This window comes from Strix uralensis, chromosome 4 (genome assembly GCF_047716275.1).
Source record: "Strix uralensis isolate ZFMK-TIS-50842 chromosome 4, bStrUra1, whole genome shotgun sequence".
Lineage (NCBI taxonomy): Eukaryota > Metazoa > Chordata > Aves > Strigiformes > Strigidae > Strix > Strix uralensis.
In genome coordinates, this window is record NC_133975.1 from 15,157,219 (window position 1) to 15,176,714 (window position 19,496).

General features: G+C 38.0%; 1 protein-coding gene across 3 annotated transcripts in view; it reads right to left on the reverse strand.

Moving 5' to 3' along the window:
* The window catches only part of SLC2A9 (solute carrier family 2 member 9), a 108,595-nt gene that overhangs the window by 23,974 nt on the left and 65,125 nt on the right, over positions 1 to 19,496 (reverse strand). For all 3 annotated transcript variants that reach the window (XM_074865772.1, XM_074865775.1, XM_074865773.1), the window contains exon 10: positions 18,939 to 19,014. In XM_074865772.1, the coding sequence (XP_074721873.1) occupies positions 18,939 to 19,014 (76 nt within the window). The remainder of the gene's footprint in view (positions 1 to 18,938; positions 19,015 to 19,496) is intronic.

A 19,496-nucleotide genomic window follows, 5' to 3' on the forward strand; every position in this document is an offset into this window, starting at 1 on the left:
AAAGTCTCAATTTATGATCTTCATTCCAATAGGATATTTCAATATAAATATTTCTATTTTTATAGAATAAAACATGGATTGCATTTGCTGATTGGTTACATATTTCAGTTAATGTTGCACATTAGACATGCATCTACTTGCAGAATTATTTCACCAGTTTGGAGAACTGTAAACCTAGTAACATCAGTCAGGTGCTACCAATTTCTACCTCTAAGTCTTCATGTGTGCCAGTATTATCTGCCTCACCACTTAGCTTTGTAGGCAAGATCCATGTACACACATACTACGTAAGCCCTTTCTCTATTTTAAGCATTTTAACAAGTTAGTGTGAACAATCAAACATACACTAATAGACACACTTCCTTTCAAAAACCTCTATAACAATCCTGACTTCCAAAATATGTATCAATTAATATAAAAACACCACCAAAGACTTATCCATCCACCAGATCTTCTCCTTGTATGTCTCTGCTTGATCTATGTGCTTATCTTTTGCACTACCCTTACTCTTGGGCAGTTGTGAGCACATCTTCAAGTGCTTTATAGCGATGCACTGTCATGTAGCCCTTTGTATTCAACAGCACCAGAAGCTGTCCTATGCGTGGTATGAGATAGGAACTTGTAAACACGTAACAGGATATAGAGATGACACATGGCATCAGATATTCCTCCATTCCAGATCTTTCAAATGAAGAGACCATGAATGTGTGCATAAAAGAAAGGCAATGTGATGCAGCAAACAGCTATATACATTAGTAGGCATCACTCTCCATCACCAGCTAATGTGACTTTGTAAGAACATATCTACAGTGGTAGCAAAGGCTTCAACTGAACTTTCGGTCCCAAAGACTGCCAGTATAAATTACACCAAAAAAAGTATAGAGCAAATAAACTTATTTACTCCTACTTTATACAGGAAACTGAGATATGGAGAGTTTAGGCCATCCAACTGCAGCTTAGTGTTTTTCTACAAGCCATATGTAGTATCTGAATTCTGTGACTGAAAAAGTGACCTCTCCCAATAGCACTTTGAACACTTAGAATAAGCAGCTGATCATGCATAACTTAAGGAAATTTGAGCAACATGTGGTCTATCAATCCTTGGTGGCTTCCAGTGCCTATTCTTTCATACACTTGGGATTTGGATTCAATCCTAAGATATAGCAGGCAAAAGAAAAATCACATCTGTTCTGTCAGCATCTGTTTTAGGTCTCAAATGCCATGCAAGGCAGTGGTTTGCCAGAGCACTTGCCCATTGGAGAGAGGAACTGAAGGACTGGAAACACAGAAATCATCTAAGATGATTTATTTATGATCATTTATTCTGTCATGCCTTTGCTGTAGGACAATCTACAGAGGTGTTGCTGTTCTTGTCAGTATAATACAAAATGCTGTTTGAGACCCATTTGGGAAAATACACATTGTACAAGAGAGGGAAAAAAGCCAGAGGCAAAAAAAAGAAAAAAAAAAAGTACAAAAGGACAGAAACACATCAGAAAGCATAAATGTTATGGAAATAAAAATGCACAGACACTATCCTGGAAAAAGGTTCCTTGAAATTCAAATGTAATTTCTAGATACATGTTAATTATCACTAAAATTTATTATTAGTCACACTTGCCAAAAAAAGCTCTTAATTAATCAATTAATCTAGTGATCATAAAAATAGTATTTTGTGAAGTCTAAAAAAAAAAAAGAAATTAGCAGCTCCTCTGAGCTTTCAAATGTTCTGTAGAGGAATGGGGAAGGTGGTACAGACAGACCTCTAGACTTCCTTGTAGCATAGACAAGCATCTCTATAGCATCACAAAACAGAAAAAGTCAGTTTCCGTAGAGGGATGACTTAAAAATTATATGGAGGAATCAAGGAACCTGAAAAGCAATAGGTGAGTTATCCGAAAGACAGACCAGGTCTAGAAACATGAGAAACCAAATGAAGCCAGGTCACTGCTGTATATCACTGTATGTGTGGAAGAGCAAAGTCTCGACCTTCCTAGGTTGCCTACCAATAGCGATACCACTGTAAAGAACACACTTACACAACTGAGTGAAGTGAAAAAGAAATCTGGACAAGCCAAAGGAAAAACATAAAGCCTTAAGACACAAACAGTGAAGGCACCTGACATCAGCTGAACCTATAGCCCGAGGAGTGCACCCTCAGACATTTTAAGATGTCAGAGGTGTGCTCAAGGACCCCTTCTTTCCTGGAACTTGGTTTCTTTGAGATAGAAATCTGGGTGCATGGGGTTGAAGGAAGCTGTCGCATTCCTTGACTAGGTCTGTTGGATCTGGGCTGCAGAGATCAGATCACAATATTATGGCATCTCACCGACCATTCCTTTCAGAGTCAGTCTCCTTGCAAGGTCCTATGATCACTAGGTCAGATGGGTCCATACTGGCCTGCATTCAAACATGGATGTTTGGAAACCACAGCCAAAAGCAACCCAACCAAACCACTGTATTTTTTGAAACAGTCTTTAAACATTTTGTCATGGGTTTTGCAACTTTAATATGTGTTTGAATGTGGGTGAAATCATTTCACCAAAAAACTAGCTGATGTTCTTTCTCATGGGGGATGAACCTGGCATTAGCATTTCCCCTGGAAGGCTTCCCACACAATTTTCAGTGAAACAGCTTTATTTCAGCTCTGATCATAAAAACAAAAACATATATTAGGATTTCCTGTAGCAGTTTTTCAGCAAGGTAGCTTCTGAACATGAATTTAAAGAGGTAATGCATTGACTACAATAATTATAGTGATTTATTTCTAATACTTTGTTCTTTTCAGCATTGCAGTAAACATAACGGAAGAAGCTCTTCACATACTGCAGTGCCATTAAAGAAAGACTGTTATAGCTGTTAGCATGCTACACCTATTGGAAACTACAGATCATTTATTGCAGGACTTGTGTATCAATGGGCTGTGTAATGAAACTAGACCACGTGACACAATTAGACATGCAATACTACTTCTACATCTGTGTATTTTATTAATTTCCCTCTGTAATTAATCCAGTTACACTTAGAATCACTGTCAACTGCTGGTAAACATCCAGAATCTCAACCCAATAGTCTTTTGTGCATGAAACTGGAATACTAGAACAGAAATAAAATTCTTGGTATACATGCTATAGATTTTCAAATATATATTTAAATTTGCACAAGTATTAACGTGTTGTCTTATGAAAAATGAAGTACACATATTTACTGTTTTGTTCAGTGAGCAGCTACAAATAAATACTGCTTAGCAGAAGTTACTCAGTTCAGTACAAAAATCTGAATACAGAAACATGAAAAAGGAAGGCCTTATTCTATTTTATCGAGTACTTAACTGGGAGTTGAAGTCATGGCTATATATATGATTTATGAAATGAGACTGTTAAAAGAATAAATGTCTAATACAAATCAGAGAGATATATTACATTGGCAAGTTGCCTCTAAAGGCAATGGAAACTTTGTACCCTAAGAAGTCACTCCCTGAGCCCGCAGCTCATCTTTCTATACACACTCAAGACAAAACTCTGTGTGTTCAGGCAGAGGCTCCATGGCCAGCCGTAGGGTTGCCAGCCCCACCAGGGAGACCACTGGTGGCCACGCAGCCTAGGGGCCTCCTGCACAACTCAGAACTCCAAATTCTGCCCATACAGGAGGAAGTCTGGAAATCCTGAGAGCCCTGATTAGGGCAAGAGTTCCCAGACTTTCCAACTCCATGCTTCAAGAGAAGGAGTCTTCAAAGTGAGATGTTTTGAGAAAACAGACAAGTACTTTGGAACAACGTTCTGTTTTTGGAAAAAAAAAAAAGTCTGTGCAGCTCTAGACAAGATCAAGTAAAACAGCTTTAGACTTCAAGGCAAGGCACGTAGAGAAGACTGATATACCTAATAGGGTTGGGAGATAAAGTACCGTCTCAATGAAAGGCTTCAATATTTGCAATTCAAGGGGCAAAGACAACTCTAGAGGGAAGATGTGGGAGAGAAGCAATGGAAGATCATGAAAGAAAACTGCTGGAAAAACAACTCAATATTCTTCATTGAGAGAGCAAAAGGCTTTTAGTTTCTACCCAGACCTACACTATATTAAAAAAACCCAAACCAAACAAAAAACCCCAACCAACCAACACCTCCCCCCAAAATAACCACCAAACCCCATGGGAAAATATACTGCAGGACTACTTCCAGTGAGGGATGCAATGCAACTACTGAGTTTCTTTCATCTCTATGGGTCTACAGATAGAATAAGAATTTTGCAAAATACATATCTCAGTCTTTAAAGAGGTGTTCTGTAACCTGTCAGGTTATTTGAACCTGTACATCATATTTGATAGAATAATACCCCACCAAACATTACATAGTCAGGTATGATGGCTGTATTACCCAGATAATCCCGTTGAGAGAACTGGGAGCAGAACACGATAGGGGTCTACTGAGTCACAGCTTCATGCTACAGACTGCTGTCTGTTTCCAGCTCTTCTCCATAGGAGAATGGCTGATCTCATCTACCACAGAATTAAGCAAAACAGGCACTTTGCTTGTATAAAATAGCACAGTTCATTAACCACATTAATTTGTACCATTTTAAAGGCATGGAATTTTCCGCCTTAGATTAAAGGCCACTTGAATAAGGAACATTAAAAGCTAAGTCAGTTTATGGCAAACCAAAAGTACAAACTAACACCAAATCAGAAAACATAAATAATACAAAACCTGGCAAAACCCAATAATATAATTAGTACCTATAGCTATTAACAGGCTAGTTTTTAGTACAGTATTGTGTAGAAAGGTTTTCTGCCCTGATTAACTGGCCTTTGGTTTAGCACCCACAAAATCTGTCACTCCAACGGCATACAGAAAGCCAGTTCTAGAGGTATTCTAAAATTTGTTGGTGCAAGGTAACCCATATCATTCAGGGTAAATAAACAAACTCAGCAATGGTGCAGAACGAAAATACTGACATACTCTGTTGTAACATCATTAGTTAAAATTCTAATTCTTAGTTCTCAGGTAATTTACACTAACATGGTTGACAAACAACAACAAGGCTGTTAGCTAATGAGGAAACCACACAGTATTCTTTCTACATCCATTTAGGCAACTATTTCTAAAGCAGATATTCCATATAAATTTATAATGCAAAAGATGTAAGAATACCCTTATCTGAACCACCCGATAATTTCTTCCTTCAGTGAAATTCTCCCCCTCTTGAATAATAATTAGTGCATTTTCCTACAATTTTTAGTTCCATAAGGCAGTGCTCTCAAGCAGAGTTTCATGAGCAGTTGTTTACTAATTTTTCTCTGAAAATTTGTTTAATGAATGCAAAATACTTACTACATAACTGATGAACCCCAATAATTTCAGTACTTTTAAGATACCGTGCTTTACACAAGTTATAATAACTCCTTTTAAATACAGCTGTTTCCTGGAAGCCTGAATAGTATCTTCACTCTTTAACAGCTTTTCCTTTTTTGCTTTTTTTATTGTAATAGAAACCAGCAGTCCAGACATAGGTCATTCAGCCAACTGCTGTACAAATCCAATGCATCTTTTTTTCTGATGTTTTGGTAACACTTTCAATCTGGTGGGGTACTTTGTGATTATTTTTTTTTGCTACTGTTGTTGTTCGATTTTTTTGTGTGTTGGCTTTTGTGCTGGGTTTGTGTGGTGGGTTTCTGGTAGCAGGAGAGGGGGCTACAGTGGTGGCTCCCTGTGAGACGCTTCTCAAAAGCTCCCCCAGCTCCAAGTCAGACCCATCTCTGGCTGAGGCTGGGCCAATTAGCAATGGTGGCTGTGCCTCTGTGATAACATATTTAAGAAGGGGAATCTGAGAGGGGGTGGACGACTTGTGAGGAGGAGTTACAGGGACACCTATGTGAACACCGAGATCACTGGAAGGAGGAGGAAAGGGGAGGTGTGCCCGAGCAGAGAGAGCCCCCCTGTATCCCATGGTGAGATGGCAGGGCCGCCCTCCCTGTCACCCATGGAGGTGACCAGAGGAGCAGAGATGTGCCTGTGGCCTGTGGAGGACCCCTGGGACCTTCAGCCCCTGCTGTTGTAGTTTGGCACTGGGGGGACTGCAACATGAGGGAGTGACCCAAGCCAGAGCATCTTAAGAAGAATGCATCTTGTGGGGAGGACTCATGATGGAAAGTTTGTGGACGACTGACTCCCCTGAGAGGGATGCCACGTGGAGTAGGGGAGTGCTTCCGCCTCTCTTGGAAGAAGAAACAGCAAACTGACTGCACGCCCCATCCCCTGCGCCGCTGGGGTTGAGGAGGTAGAGATATCGGTAACAAAACTGAGCCTGGGAAGAAGGAGAGGTGGGGGGAGGTGTTTTTTAAGATATGGTAACGATTCTCACTGTCCCATTCTGACTATTAAGTGTTGTTGTTTAGTGTTTTGAATTGATGTCCTTTTTCTTCCCCTAACGACCCTGTCTTTTGCCTGTGACCATAACGGATGAGCCACCCCTCCTGTCCTTATCTTGATTCCTCAGCCTTTTGATTCATTTTTCTCCTTCCCAGTGCTGGGGGGGAAGGGGTGAGCGAACAGCTTGGTGGCATTCAGTTGCCCTCTGGGCTCAAACCATGACAGCTTGGTTTTTTTGTTTTTTTGTTTTTTTTTTTTTTTTTGTTTGTTTTGTTTTTTTTTTATGTAAAACCTGAATATCAATATTGAATCTCTATTGTAGTACTTAGCAATATTTCTTTTTGCTTCACCATTATAATTCTGCATAACTACTAAAGAATAAAATACTATTAAAAAATACACTCAACTTTTAACTACATGCAAATATTCTTTTAAACATTTCTGCTATATTTTCAAACTCACTTTATCATATCAGAACCCTAATTACAGCCTGACTTTCTGTTCTTCTATTTGAATGTGAAGAAAAAATTTCTTTACTGAGCTGTGACTAAGAGTCTTTATGATATAATTAATTTTATAATTTTTCTCACTAACAATGATGATCAGAGACTGATTAACATCACTTCTGTTAATATTACATTACTGAAAACAATGATCTCGATGATGAGAGAGTTTTTACTTTAATAAAAGAACAGAAGTGTCCCTTACATTTTCATCCACTATACAGATGGCAATATCATGGAAATACCTGAATTAAAGACTCGCAACTGTGTTCAGTCCTAGGTAAATGAAATATTCATATAGTCACATGACTATGACAGGACTGAAAACAGAAAAAAACCCAACCTCTATCTAGTCTAGGCTTATTATTTCTACAATAATCTACTGAAAGAAATATAAAGTCACCAGACATGATTTCCCTGTCGGGAATTCAGGTTGACAGCCCATTAGCACAAAATGCTGCTGGTTGTAAACCTATGTAAGCTAAAATAGTCTTGAAAACTCAGTGTGGCATGTCAGGCTTTCCTCATGAAATATCTTAACAAACAAGTTAATCATAGTAGCAGTGCACAATGATGTCATTGTATAGCTGCATTCATCCTGAAGGACCCCAAGAGTAAAAATAGTGGACCAAATTTTCAGAGAAGCTGGGACAGAAGAGTCTCTCCCTGTCCTCCTCCTCCTGTTTAAGATGGGTAACAGACCATGTCTTCACTGTTTATGATTTCTGGTAACTGTTGAAGTCTTTAGGACACAGGGCCTCAAATGCCAGTAATTAAAGAATTTGGCTGCAGCTCCAGGATGGTAGACAGGGTATGGAGAACAGTAGATGCAGAACTAATGAATGCAGGACAAAATTTTATTTTCCTTACTGTGGCAGATAACCAAAATAGATATAGCAAATAGCAGTATCTGATTGCTACCAAACAGAAAGGAAAATTAAGAGAGAATCAGAAGATGCCCTTTGACTAGAAGTACCAGCTTGAAGAAAGACAGTAATAGCGTTGCTGCAATGAAAGATATAAACCTTCTTGCTGATGAAATCCAGAATTAAGTCGCCAAAACCAGAACTGTTACCAAAAAAGTGAAGTTTCTGGAGTAGGACAGATAACAGCTGGAGATTGAAAGGAAACAACTGCTTACTTGGTCAAATTGACACCATCAGACTACCCTTGTTCATGCAATTGTTTTTCTCGCCTATTTTTTCCCCTGAAAGTCTCTTACTGCTGTTTATTTAGCTTTCTATGTAGTAGGCTATCAAGAAACACTGTCTAGACCCTAGAGCAACTTTCATTGCAACATAAAACTAGTAAACATTTGCATTTAAATGCTATCCGTGGAGCTTAACCAAAAATAGATGAGATGAATTTAGAACTTTGCTGTGTATTGCGCCAGGGCACAAGGAAAATAAAATATTTTTATTGTCTTACATCCATTAGTGCTACATCTACTGTTCTATATATTTGTTTGCACTTTTGTAAGTATAAATATTTTATACTAATTCACAGAAGAAACAGTATATTTTTCTATTAGGCTTTCTATATCCAGTCCCCATTAATCTGAACAATGTACTTAAGTCACACAGCTTTTGAATAAATCAATTTTTCACAGTTACATGAAGCTCTAAAACACATGGGTGCATTTTTCTAGCGGTACATCAGTACATTTCTTAAGTGTTGGAGTTGCGAGCCATCAGCAAGTAATTAATAATCCTTCAGGAAAACATGCGAGTTCAGGTAAGAGGAGTGCTCTCAAGTGTCAAAGCATTCACATTTTGAAAGCTTCAATTAAGATAATTTGTAAAATCTGTGGTTAAAGGGATAAAATTCGCAAGTTTTCCTGCTGCTAAGAACTCTATGTGTCATCTCCAGCAATGCTGTTATTCAACAGATACAGTTACCTTTCAAATACTAGGGGTTCATTTTTTCTTTAGAACTTCCACTAATTATAAAGAATTGGTATCACTTCTGTAATGGAACTGTTAAAAAGCTACATGTTTACTCTATGCTGCTCTTCAAAGACAGAAGCATTCAAATAAAACATAAAACAGGTATTAATCACAAAGTATATGTTGAATGACACTGTATTTAATATATTAAAGGGGCATGTTATCTTTCTCCCCCCCCCAAAATTCAATGAAGATGCAGCCAGATTGAAAGCAATTCTAGTTTTATTTCTTAACAGTTCAAAGCCTCAGGTTGTTCACTGAAAGGCAACCAAAAGAGAAATTCTCATGTGGAGCCCTTAAACTTCCCAGCCTTTCATTTCCTTGACTTAGTAGAAGTAGTTGCAAATACTCCTCCCTCCAAGTGTAGGCAGGAGCTTTTTCCGTTGCTAGAGAAAACCAGAAAAGGAAAGGTAAATCCGATCTCCTGCTGCTGTGCTTCACAGCCCACATAAATTAAAGCAATGGCATTAATATGGCAGCCCGTGATGGCTGGCAGCTTAAAATGCCAACCCTAAGGCTACTTGTGTGGGATGGGTGGCCATCTGCAGCAATGGAGTGGCACAACAGGGCAGGGGATGGGGCTAGAGATCCCTCAGCAAATCATCCACTGAGACTGGTCCCTACTGCATAATAATTATATATCTCTGGGTTATTATGAGTTCCTGAACTGAATTCTAACTCACATTTGGAATATTTAACTTCTTTCAGTGCAGCACATTTTAAATCTACTGTTGTGCCCACAAAAGCCTTACAACTATCAAACCAAACCTCTTCTTAAACAGGCAGGAAAACTAAAGGTTATTTCTGCACTAATACTCTCTGTATCTGATGCAGGAACTATTTGACATTATCAAAGGAGGCTTATCTGCTGAAAAGATTGTAACGGCTTCTAATTTACAGAATAAAAGTTGTTTTGAAAATTAACCTCAACTTTCAAATCTACCACTTTTTAATTGAACATACAGCAACACGGGTTTATTCATTTCTTTTTAACATCATACACTTTTCTAGTACAAAGAGAAGTTTTATCCCACTCAAGCAAGCTCCAAACTCTTTCTCAAAGTGGACTAAAAGAATACCTGTGGGAAGTCACGAGCGTTAGAAATTCTTACATCCCACTCTAAGTGGAGAAGCTAAACCAACATCACACAAAGCTTCTGTAAATGCCTATTTCAGGCAATAATACTGATGCTGCCTTTCATTTCAGTACTTTTATGTCTACATGTGTGCTATCACACCTTTGTTTGTGCTTCACATCCAAGACAAGATTTTTTTTTCTCTTCCTGGATGGCATTTCAGACTGAACAAACCTCATGACTTTCAAAGTGACCCTTTTATCACAACTGCTCTGCTGTCAATACAGCTGCACATTGGCATTCAGAGTAAGAGCACAGACTGATTTAAACTTTAAATACCAAAATATCTTTGATACACCTCAGGGCACAGCAATGATTTCCTCTGATCTTTCCCTTGTTTACTTCATAATGTCAATTTAACAAATGCTGAATATACCATTATCATGTTTCTACTATATCCGTATTCAGCTGTGCTAGGAGACTTCACTCACATTCCATAAATCATGACAAGTATTATAAAACTCAATTATAAGACAAAACTCTCAGAGACAAAAAGCGAAACATTTTTCTGAAATGGTCTGGTTTGTCGATGTTCCTTAGCTGTGTCTGAAAATGGAATTGCTATAAAAAGCAACAGTCAAAAAAATGAAGATCTCACTACCACAAATTCCATTAGAGTGCAAATTTTACTGATTTCCCTTTTCTGTGATAAGAGCGTGACTGGAAACATACCACTGATCTGATTTTGGCATCTTTATGCATACTGAATAGGAACTGAGTAGAAACTGAAGCAAAATCCCACAGATTCATGTTTGAGCCTATTCACACTAAACTCAGACTTACAGAAACTCCACTGAAGTCAGCAGGACTTCTGAAGGGAAGTGCTATTCATCCACAGAAATACCTACAGGATTTAGGACTGGAATAACTACTTCTAAGATGTTACACAGCGTAAGATTATAAAGTCAAGATGCCCTGAAGCCGCTGTGTAAGGATTAACCAAACTCCTGCTTTTTTCTCAGTATAGCACCACTGATTTAAAAATAGCAGCTATTGATGTAAATTAAGTCAGGGGCTGCATGCTCTATGTAATGACCAGCTAGAAAATCCCCTCTGAGAACATGCTCATCTTCACAGACATGGGCTTTTTGACAAATAGAAGCAAAGAAAGACTTTACTCAGAGGATCAAGCATCTTAAGTGAGATGGAACCCAGGATCAGATTGGATCATCTGGTTCAAATCCAATCTTCAGCTGTTTCAGGCAGTATTTAATTTATAAAACACATTTGTTTAGTTTCTCCTTTCACTGTTTCCACTGAGAAGCTGATACAGAACTCAGCTCCTCTAGTGGCTATGAGTTTTCTTCCAATTTCTATTCTAAATTTATTCATGGCTAGCTAGCACTTAAGTTTGGGTTTTTGTTATTTTCTGCAGCAACATTTGCCTTCAGTTTATTCTCCCTTCTCAGTGTTATTTTCCCATGTATTTAGAAACAGAAATCATATTCTCAGTCTTTGATAGTCACTATAAAGTTATTCTGTACCTTTTCATATAAAAATCTATTCTCTTCACCTTCACAGTAGCCCTTCTTTGCAGCCTTCCTGTGCTAACTGCTGCATGAGCAGTTTTGTGCTCCAACATTCAGCTCTACAGTCATCATAACAAAAATGATGACATGACACACGACAACACAATGAATATTTTTCACATTACCATACAGAGAGACAATGCATGACAGCATGATGCATTAGGTCTCTAAGAAAATGTGTAAAAGAATATGCATAGAGTGTTAATATAAAACAATCTTTCATATTACTTAGATAAAATATAAACAACTATGGAGAAGTCTTTCCATGTGATACTTCCAGATATCATTCATATATTCTCTCTTAGCTAACTGGCATTTTCAGACATCCTTAAATACTCACCCCGTTCCTGAGTTTCTAAGCCCCTGTTTCTCTCCAATTACATGCAGCTATACATGTCCTATTACTAGAAATAGGGAAAATGTGAAAGAGGAAGTGAGATTTCAATGAAATCACTAATCTCAAACTTGAAGTGCCACCAAAATAACACAAATGTCCAGCACAAAGATGGCTTGAGTTAACATGATCAGGCAATGGATATAAAAGCAACTCCTCAGATTTCTGGAACTTCCCCTAGTGTTACTGATTGTTTTAATAAAAGCTGACTTTTTTCCTTCCAGAGGACTCCAAAGAACTCCTGGGGAATATCTGATGGAAGAAGGAACGTTACTGCATGCCTGCCTGTGCAAACGTGTGGCTGACCTCCCTCCCAGCTACAGTGGTTGAAGGGCAACACACTTTGTGCTACACAAACACCTTCTACAGATCTTACTGCAACAACAGGGTCTCGGGTTATTTGTATTTATTCCCAATGGTAAAGTAAGTCCAGTGCTCCCTTTAATTTGAAAGAGACAATACTTTTTCAGTTTCTGAAGGAAGATGATAAAGGAAGGATTACTTCAAAGCCGGGTATATTATTAAAACAGGCCACCTCCTCACACTCTTTCATTTAAAGACAGGCATCATACCTAACCTCCCCCACCAGGGTTTCCTTTCCCTTCTCTGCAGTATTGCCTTCTCCATTTATCAAAACTGGATAGAAGGTGTTACACTTAAACAGAATATTCTTTTAAGGAAGAAATATCAATAAATCTCTTCATACAAAGATAATGCATGGAAATGCTTTATGCCAAGTTTCCAAAGTTCTCAAGGTCTGGCTGATTTTTGTCACACTTATTTCTATTGGAAGGTTTATCTGGAAGTCCATGCCAACATTGCTGTAATCCCCAATTAATCAGTTGATTGTTCTTTTTCCTCACATGTTCCACCATCTGGGGTGAACCTCTTGACACATGGCAGAAAAGCCATTCTCTGGTTCAGAGAATGAACATTTAATTGTTTTATACAAATTGGAAAAGCATCACAAACAAAGACTGCAAGCCCCTCATCCCAAAATACATGACAGACTCCCTGACAGGTGGGGTCACATCCCTGCAGGCAAATAAGGAAACTGGATTGCACACTTTCTGGGTCTTTGTTTTTGTTGTTGTTTTTCTGCTTTGTTCTGGTTTTTTTTAAACTAGTTGGCTGGTAGATAAAAGGGGCCAATCTCCAGCAGGTTTATAAAATGTATCTCAAATCACCCAATGCACACATATACATATAAATATTTTTCAATTCACTCAGCGAAATCAAAAATCATTTGTTTGCATGGCAACTGTTGCAAAGGTACAATGGGTGAACTGGGAATTCCAAGTAAACAGATAAAAATAAGCAGAACCTACACTTTTTCTGTTTAAGTCAGATTTTAGTGTGGTTTTCCAGAAAGAGACATTGATTCTGCAAGCACAGTTCAACATGCCAGTGGTCAGTGTCCACAGAGAGGCAGCCACAAAGGTTTAATTGCAAAGTGGGGATAACTGCTTTTAGTTTTTCCTTCTTCCTTAAATAATATCTAAGACAAAGTTAAAGAAGGAAGACATTTCCCATGGGAATGCCCATCTATCACTATGCAAATTTCCAAGGAGCTGGACACTATTTAGGCATTCAGTAAAGGCATTCCAAATCAATGCATTTGCTCATGATGCCTAACCTGAACAGCACAAATGCTTTATTGAGATACTGAAAATGTTCTTTTACTATTTTTCTTTTATTTGCTTTCTCTAATGATTTTGGTTTTTTGCTTGTTGTCTCCTTAGCAGTCAGAACCAACCCCCTCAGTCCTTTCTATTTACTCTTTGCCGGATGACAATTCTTCAGTTGAAACGTATCCTACATTTATTTCAGGTCAAATGTGTGACCAAGAAAAACATTTCCATGAAGCTTCTTCATTTTGCTTGAAGTGAAAACTGTGAAATTATTTACTAACATGTTCCTATAATCAAAAGTAACATTGGAAAGCAGTATGTTTCTCTGCAACCAAATACCTTCACTTGTGTATAAATAACCAAATAGGCACAATGAAGCAACTGTCTGGAATGGCATGGCTCCCTAATCTGTAAAACAATAAGCAATTTTTGAAGGGTATTTTTTTCAGATCATAGACTGACTATATTGAACATAAGGGTCCCTTGAATTTTTAGCAAGTGAAAGCTTTCTGCTGTTTGTCTTTTGATAAAAATGATGAAGTACCAAATCACACAGATGCCTGAACGTACCTGTTGTTAGCATTACTGTTTCACTCCCTAGCCATATGCCTAAAAACATCTGCAAGCTGAAAAGCCAAGTTCAGAAAAATGAAACAAATAAAAAAACCCCACAGTTTATAGTAACAGCTGATCCTAGCTGTAAAGGAGCAGATGGGACTCATCCATATGCTATCAGAAAGTGGGAGACCACACAACATCTAAGCTATCAGGAAAGTATCAGATGTTCTAACAAGACAGAAAATACTTTATTTTTTAAAGGCAATTTTATGCTCTAGATAGCTACAGCAATATTTTTATAAGCTCAATTCCTCTTGTTATTTACTATTTTCAGATGGGATAATTCTTCCAAGTACCAGTAACTCAATGAACATAAAACTGAAGTCATCCTAGATTAAAATCTCTATCTATAGAATCATTAAAACCATGTGGGATTTACTCTGATGAATGCTGAAATGCTCTAAATAACTACAGGAGGAATTAAGTAAGATACTGAGTGTTAGCAATACCATGGCAATAGTACCTGTTTAACCAATACAAACAAATGACACTCACAACTTCTACAAAAGGCTAAAAACCTTAAAAATCTGCAACTTAATAATAAAGAATATGCATTCATTTTCCTGGGGAAAAACCCTGTTACTGACCAGAAAGGTGGGAAAGTTATGCCTAAACTACAGTCCTGTCTGATTAAACTACCAGAGTGCTACAAAGAATACTAGATAATGAAGTGTGAAATTTTCCTCCTGACAGGGTGTCAAAATATCACCAAGAAGGCAGCAATAAGAAATAGCCATTCAGTCTGAAAAAATCTGGCGTGTTAGCGTAAAAGTCTGTAAGATCACAAGAAACTTGAAGAGGGAGGAAGGAGATCAGCTGTTCCATTTCTTCCAAGGCAAGACTTAAAGGGCATCACACAGAGCACAAACAAAGGATGTGTTTATGAGAGGTGGTAGATGTAGTTTTCTTTGACAGGGGATGCTAACATTTTGCACAGCTTCAGACGGAGAATGAGCAAATCCATGGAAGACTACAAAAATCTTAAGAAACTATGCCTCAGGAAGACTCTAACCTGAAAAAAAAGGTGTACTGGTTCTGCAAAAGTGTCTCACCTGCTTGCCCTGTTTGTACTTTTCTCTAGACACTCTCTTACAGCCACTGCACTGGAGGCATGTTCAAAAATATGTTCTTTCCTACTTACTTGCTCTTGGTAAAACTCTAACATTAGTAGGAAATGAAAGATAAGGTTGCTTTTCAGCAGTGACTTTCCCATTAAAAGAAATTATCTTTTTGTGTACCATGATACTCCACTGGCATCGCACACTTCCCTGAGAAAAAAATTAGTTCTTTAGTATATGTATGATACATATATATGTATATGCTGAATCTGTCACATATAAGGTATCTTATTGCAACCGTCACAGTACATTTCTGAACAAAACAAAGCCAACTTTAAATCCATTGATAATTGCTCGTGAGAAGTACTTGCCCTATCTAGGAAGATCCAGAAATACTGAGTTTCCACTGGACTACAGAGTTTCAAAACAAAGGAGCAGAAGTACAAACTACGCAATACTGATCTTTGTGTAGTAGTTAAGGACTCAAAATCCTTGGTGGCCTGATCGATTGTCTATAAGCAAAAAGCTTTTCCTTTTCCTTTGCAAAAAGCAAAAAGTCAGTCTGCATCTTTCCTGTTTCAACATATGCCTTTTGTCTCTCTTCCACCACGCAGCACCAACAGGAGCCTGGCTCTGTCACTGCAACACCCTCCTCATAGGTACTGGGGCTGCTCTTAGGTGCAGCAAAGCTGTCTCTTCTCCAGGCTGAACAAGTCCAGCTCACCCAGCCCCTTCTCACAGGGCAACTGTGACTTGGTGGCTCTCCAATGGACTTGCCCCAGCTTACTGAAGTCTCTTCTGTACTGGGGGGCAGGGACGAAACTTGACACAGTATTTGCACTCAAATGTTGAAGTTGTCCCTTGATACAAAAATCAGTGGATGCAAAGTGAATGTCTCCCTTTTTGGCAAGATTTTATTCATAAAAAATATATATGCTCTCTTCTCATTCATCCATTTTAAAACATGGCTAATAATGGAAGTTGCTCTCATATTCTGAAAGAGAACTGCTCCCAGCTAAGAGGTAGCAAAGTAGTTCAGATCTCCTAAGCCCCACTAAACAGAACAGAGAAGTTCAATGAGGTCAGATTTATCTTCAGTGAAAGTCAGCTAAAATATTGCTATTGATTATAGAGGAATCACAGTGTGATTCTTCGCAATTTCTTCTCAACAGCTGAGTGCCAATTACCAAAATTTTCATAAAAAGCAAGCCAATGTTCAATGCTACTGAAATATTCCCACTATTGCCAGGTATTCAAAATGTTTGAACATACACAGTAAAGTTAGAGAAGCCAACTAGGTAGCTACTGGTACAGTATTAATGTTCTTTGGCTTTAAAAGCAATGAGCACAGCAAAAAATGCAAAAGATTTAGTTTTTAAAAAATTCTGTAGAAAGCAAGTAAGTAATATCAAACAAAAACTGTTGGTCTTGCATGTATCTGCAGACACTTTGCTCCAAAGTACAATGGAAAATCCTGAATAGCATCAGTACAGGGAAAGAAGCTAAATGAAGAAAACCAGAATTCATTCTGAAGAATGGTGAGGTGAAGGAGAAATGTAGAGGGTTAATCTTAATATGCTGAAAATATAACATGTAAGAACATGTTGATCTGCAAGTTCTAAAAATTGGTGAAACATGTCTGTAATATGGAAAAAACTGCAATGTGTTTCGGCAGAGGTTGTTCGGAAAAACAAAGGTAGATGTTGCAAGTAGCTGCACGTGAACTGTTTGAGCTACTTAAAACACCAGAAAGGAAGTTCTCAAGAGGTTTCAAGTCAACATTTGACTTTCCTTAGGTATAAAAATGCAAGAGCAGTTCCATTCCACAGAATTCTTCTTTCAAAAAAATAATCTCAGTCTAAGAAACATACATCAGCAATACTAGGGACTTAGCTGAACCCGAGATTTGTCCTTACAGAAGGATAAAGGGATTGCAAGATATTTTGCAGTATTTGCCTTGCAAAAAGAGCTGGAGGTGAGGAAGAACAGTCTTCACAGGCCACCTACGTTAGGTGCATTAACGACCCTAGTCAAGCCTGTTTGACTTGTCTGTCTTCCAGCCAGCTACTATAAGCAAAGGAATATGCACAGAGATTAGTGACAAACTATCTTCTCAGAAGCAAGGGGAAAAGGAGTATTTTGGTTTTCTCTTCACTTTCCTCTAAACCAGTACAACTTTTCTTCAGCTTTTCCAAAAGAGGATCCACAGAATAACAGCAAGGTTTCATTAGAATCACATGAAACATCAGCAACTCTTTCTTTCCCCAAATAAACCACAATCAATTAATTAGATCACTTCAGTGGTGAAGATGTACAAACAGTTGATTAATGTTTAATGTCAAACTCTTTATAAAGAAAAGGAAGCAATAAATGGGACATGAAAAAAAACGAGAACTCAGGGGAACAGAAGTCTTACTTTCAGGTTTACAGTGAACAACTGTGAAAAAATTCCTAAAAAGCAGCTGATTTTTCCCCTTTTTGTGGAGAAGAGTTTGTAAGAGAATCGTTGAAAATTTAAACACTGTTTTGACATCTTATTCTGTACGTGAATTGAATTTGGATTAAAATCCTCTTTATCTATCTGCAAATCATTTTTGTTAACATTTCGTTATTTGATAACTGCAGGATCCAATTCTGATCAAGTATCTGAAGGCTAGAGCAATACTGTTTAGAGAAATACTATACTCAGGCAAGTACTTGCATATTATGCATATCTATTAAAATGCATTTCCCAAACATATGATGCAATTAGAATCACAGAATAAATTAGGCTGGAAGGGACTTCTGGAATTCAGCCTCTGGACAAAGGAAGGCCAGTTGCTCATGAACCTGTCCAGCTGTTTTGAGTAGCTCCAATGATGGACATTTCATGGCCTCTATGAGCAACGTCTTCCAGCGCTTAACCACTTTCAGTATAAAATTTTTTCCCTTCTATCCAGTCAGAATCGCACTTGCTGAGACTTGACCGTTGCTCTTGTCTTTTCATTCTACACTTCTGAGAAAGGTCTGTCTTTATTACTTGTTGTATGTTAAACATGTTCTTTGCTACAATGAGATACGAAAATTACAACCTGTGAACAATGGGTTGTCTATAAAGTTGTATCCATATCTAAGTAATCAAAACTTGGCTGGGAAAATAGCTCTGGTAAACTTTTACAACCTACAAAAACAGCTACCTGAAAGCAGCAGATCTGAAATGTCTACAATCAGTAGAAAACTGCCAGCAAGAAGCAGCTCCACCATCAGGGCATCTACTTTTTCCATCATCTTCCCAAAAAGAGTACGTGTAAACCCTCTTGCACAATGCTTCTCTATCTTTGGAAAGGAAGAGAGGAAAGGAACCATAACTGTCCCCTTCCTCCCCCTCCACCAGTGTCCCATTTGCATCCTCCCAGCATTGAACTGCTAACACAAGCATTGGTAAATAAACACAGCTTCCAGTCTGAGTGTTTTTTATAGATTTACAAAATCATAGCAATCCTACAATAATAGCCAACATTTTAATTTGGTACTGATTGCAATTGAGGCACTAATTCTCAATTATGCTGACATCTAAGTGGGAATGCATATGTACATGGATTTTTATCAAAAATATTGCTATCACTTTGTGTTGCTGTCACATTTTTTTGTCTTAGACTACTTGTGGTCTTCAGATAAGGGTAAAGCGAAGTTCCCTACAAGTGATTTGTTAACATACTGGGAGTGCAAAAATGCCTGTGCTTTGATGTACACAGAAATGTGAAAAAGTATAGACATACCTGGTCCAATGCAGAACGATGCAATGATTGCAAGGATGCAAAATATACTGAGGTAAGGAAGCCAATGCACTGTTTTCTGGGTAGATAAAAGACATTCACATTAAGTATATTGCACATATCACCAATATCAAAAAAATCACAGATAATAGTGTTTTCCACAAATCTTTATCTATTTCAGAATTCAGTCTAGGATTACTTTAAAAAAATCACAGTTTTTCTGTAGAACCTTACTACATGATTTGTGTTAAAGGTCTTGGTCTCTGTGGAATCCCTTTAGAGAAACAGTAGACAAGCTCTTGCACCACAGAAGTCACAACTCTGATCTTGTGCTAAAGTTCAAGCAAACCTAGGAAAGACTTTTTCTTTCTGTTGAACAAATTCAGCACTTCCATCCTCTTCAGGTATTTTAGTCATGTTTAAAAAGAGCAACTATGATGGCCCATAGAGCTTCAACGTTCACCAGTTAAAGGCTGGACTGAAGTCTAGACACAACAGCCTGCCTTTCTGTAGGACAGTTGTATCTGAAACTTAGCAAAGCATGTGAAAGCCATAGTCCAG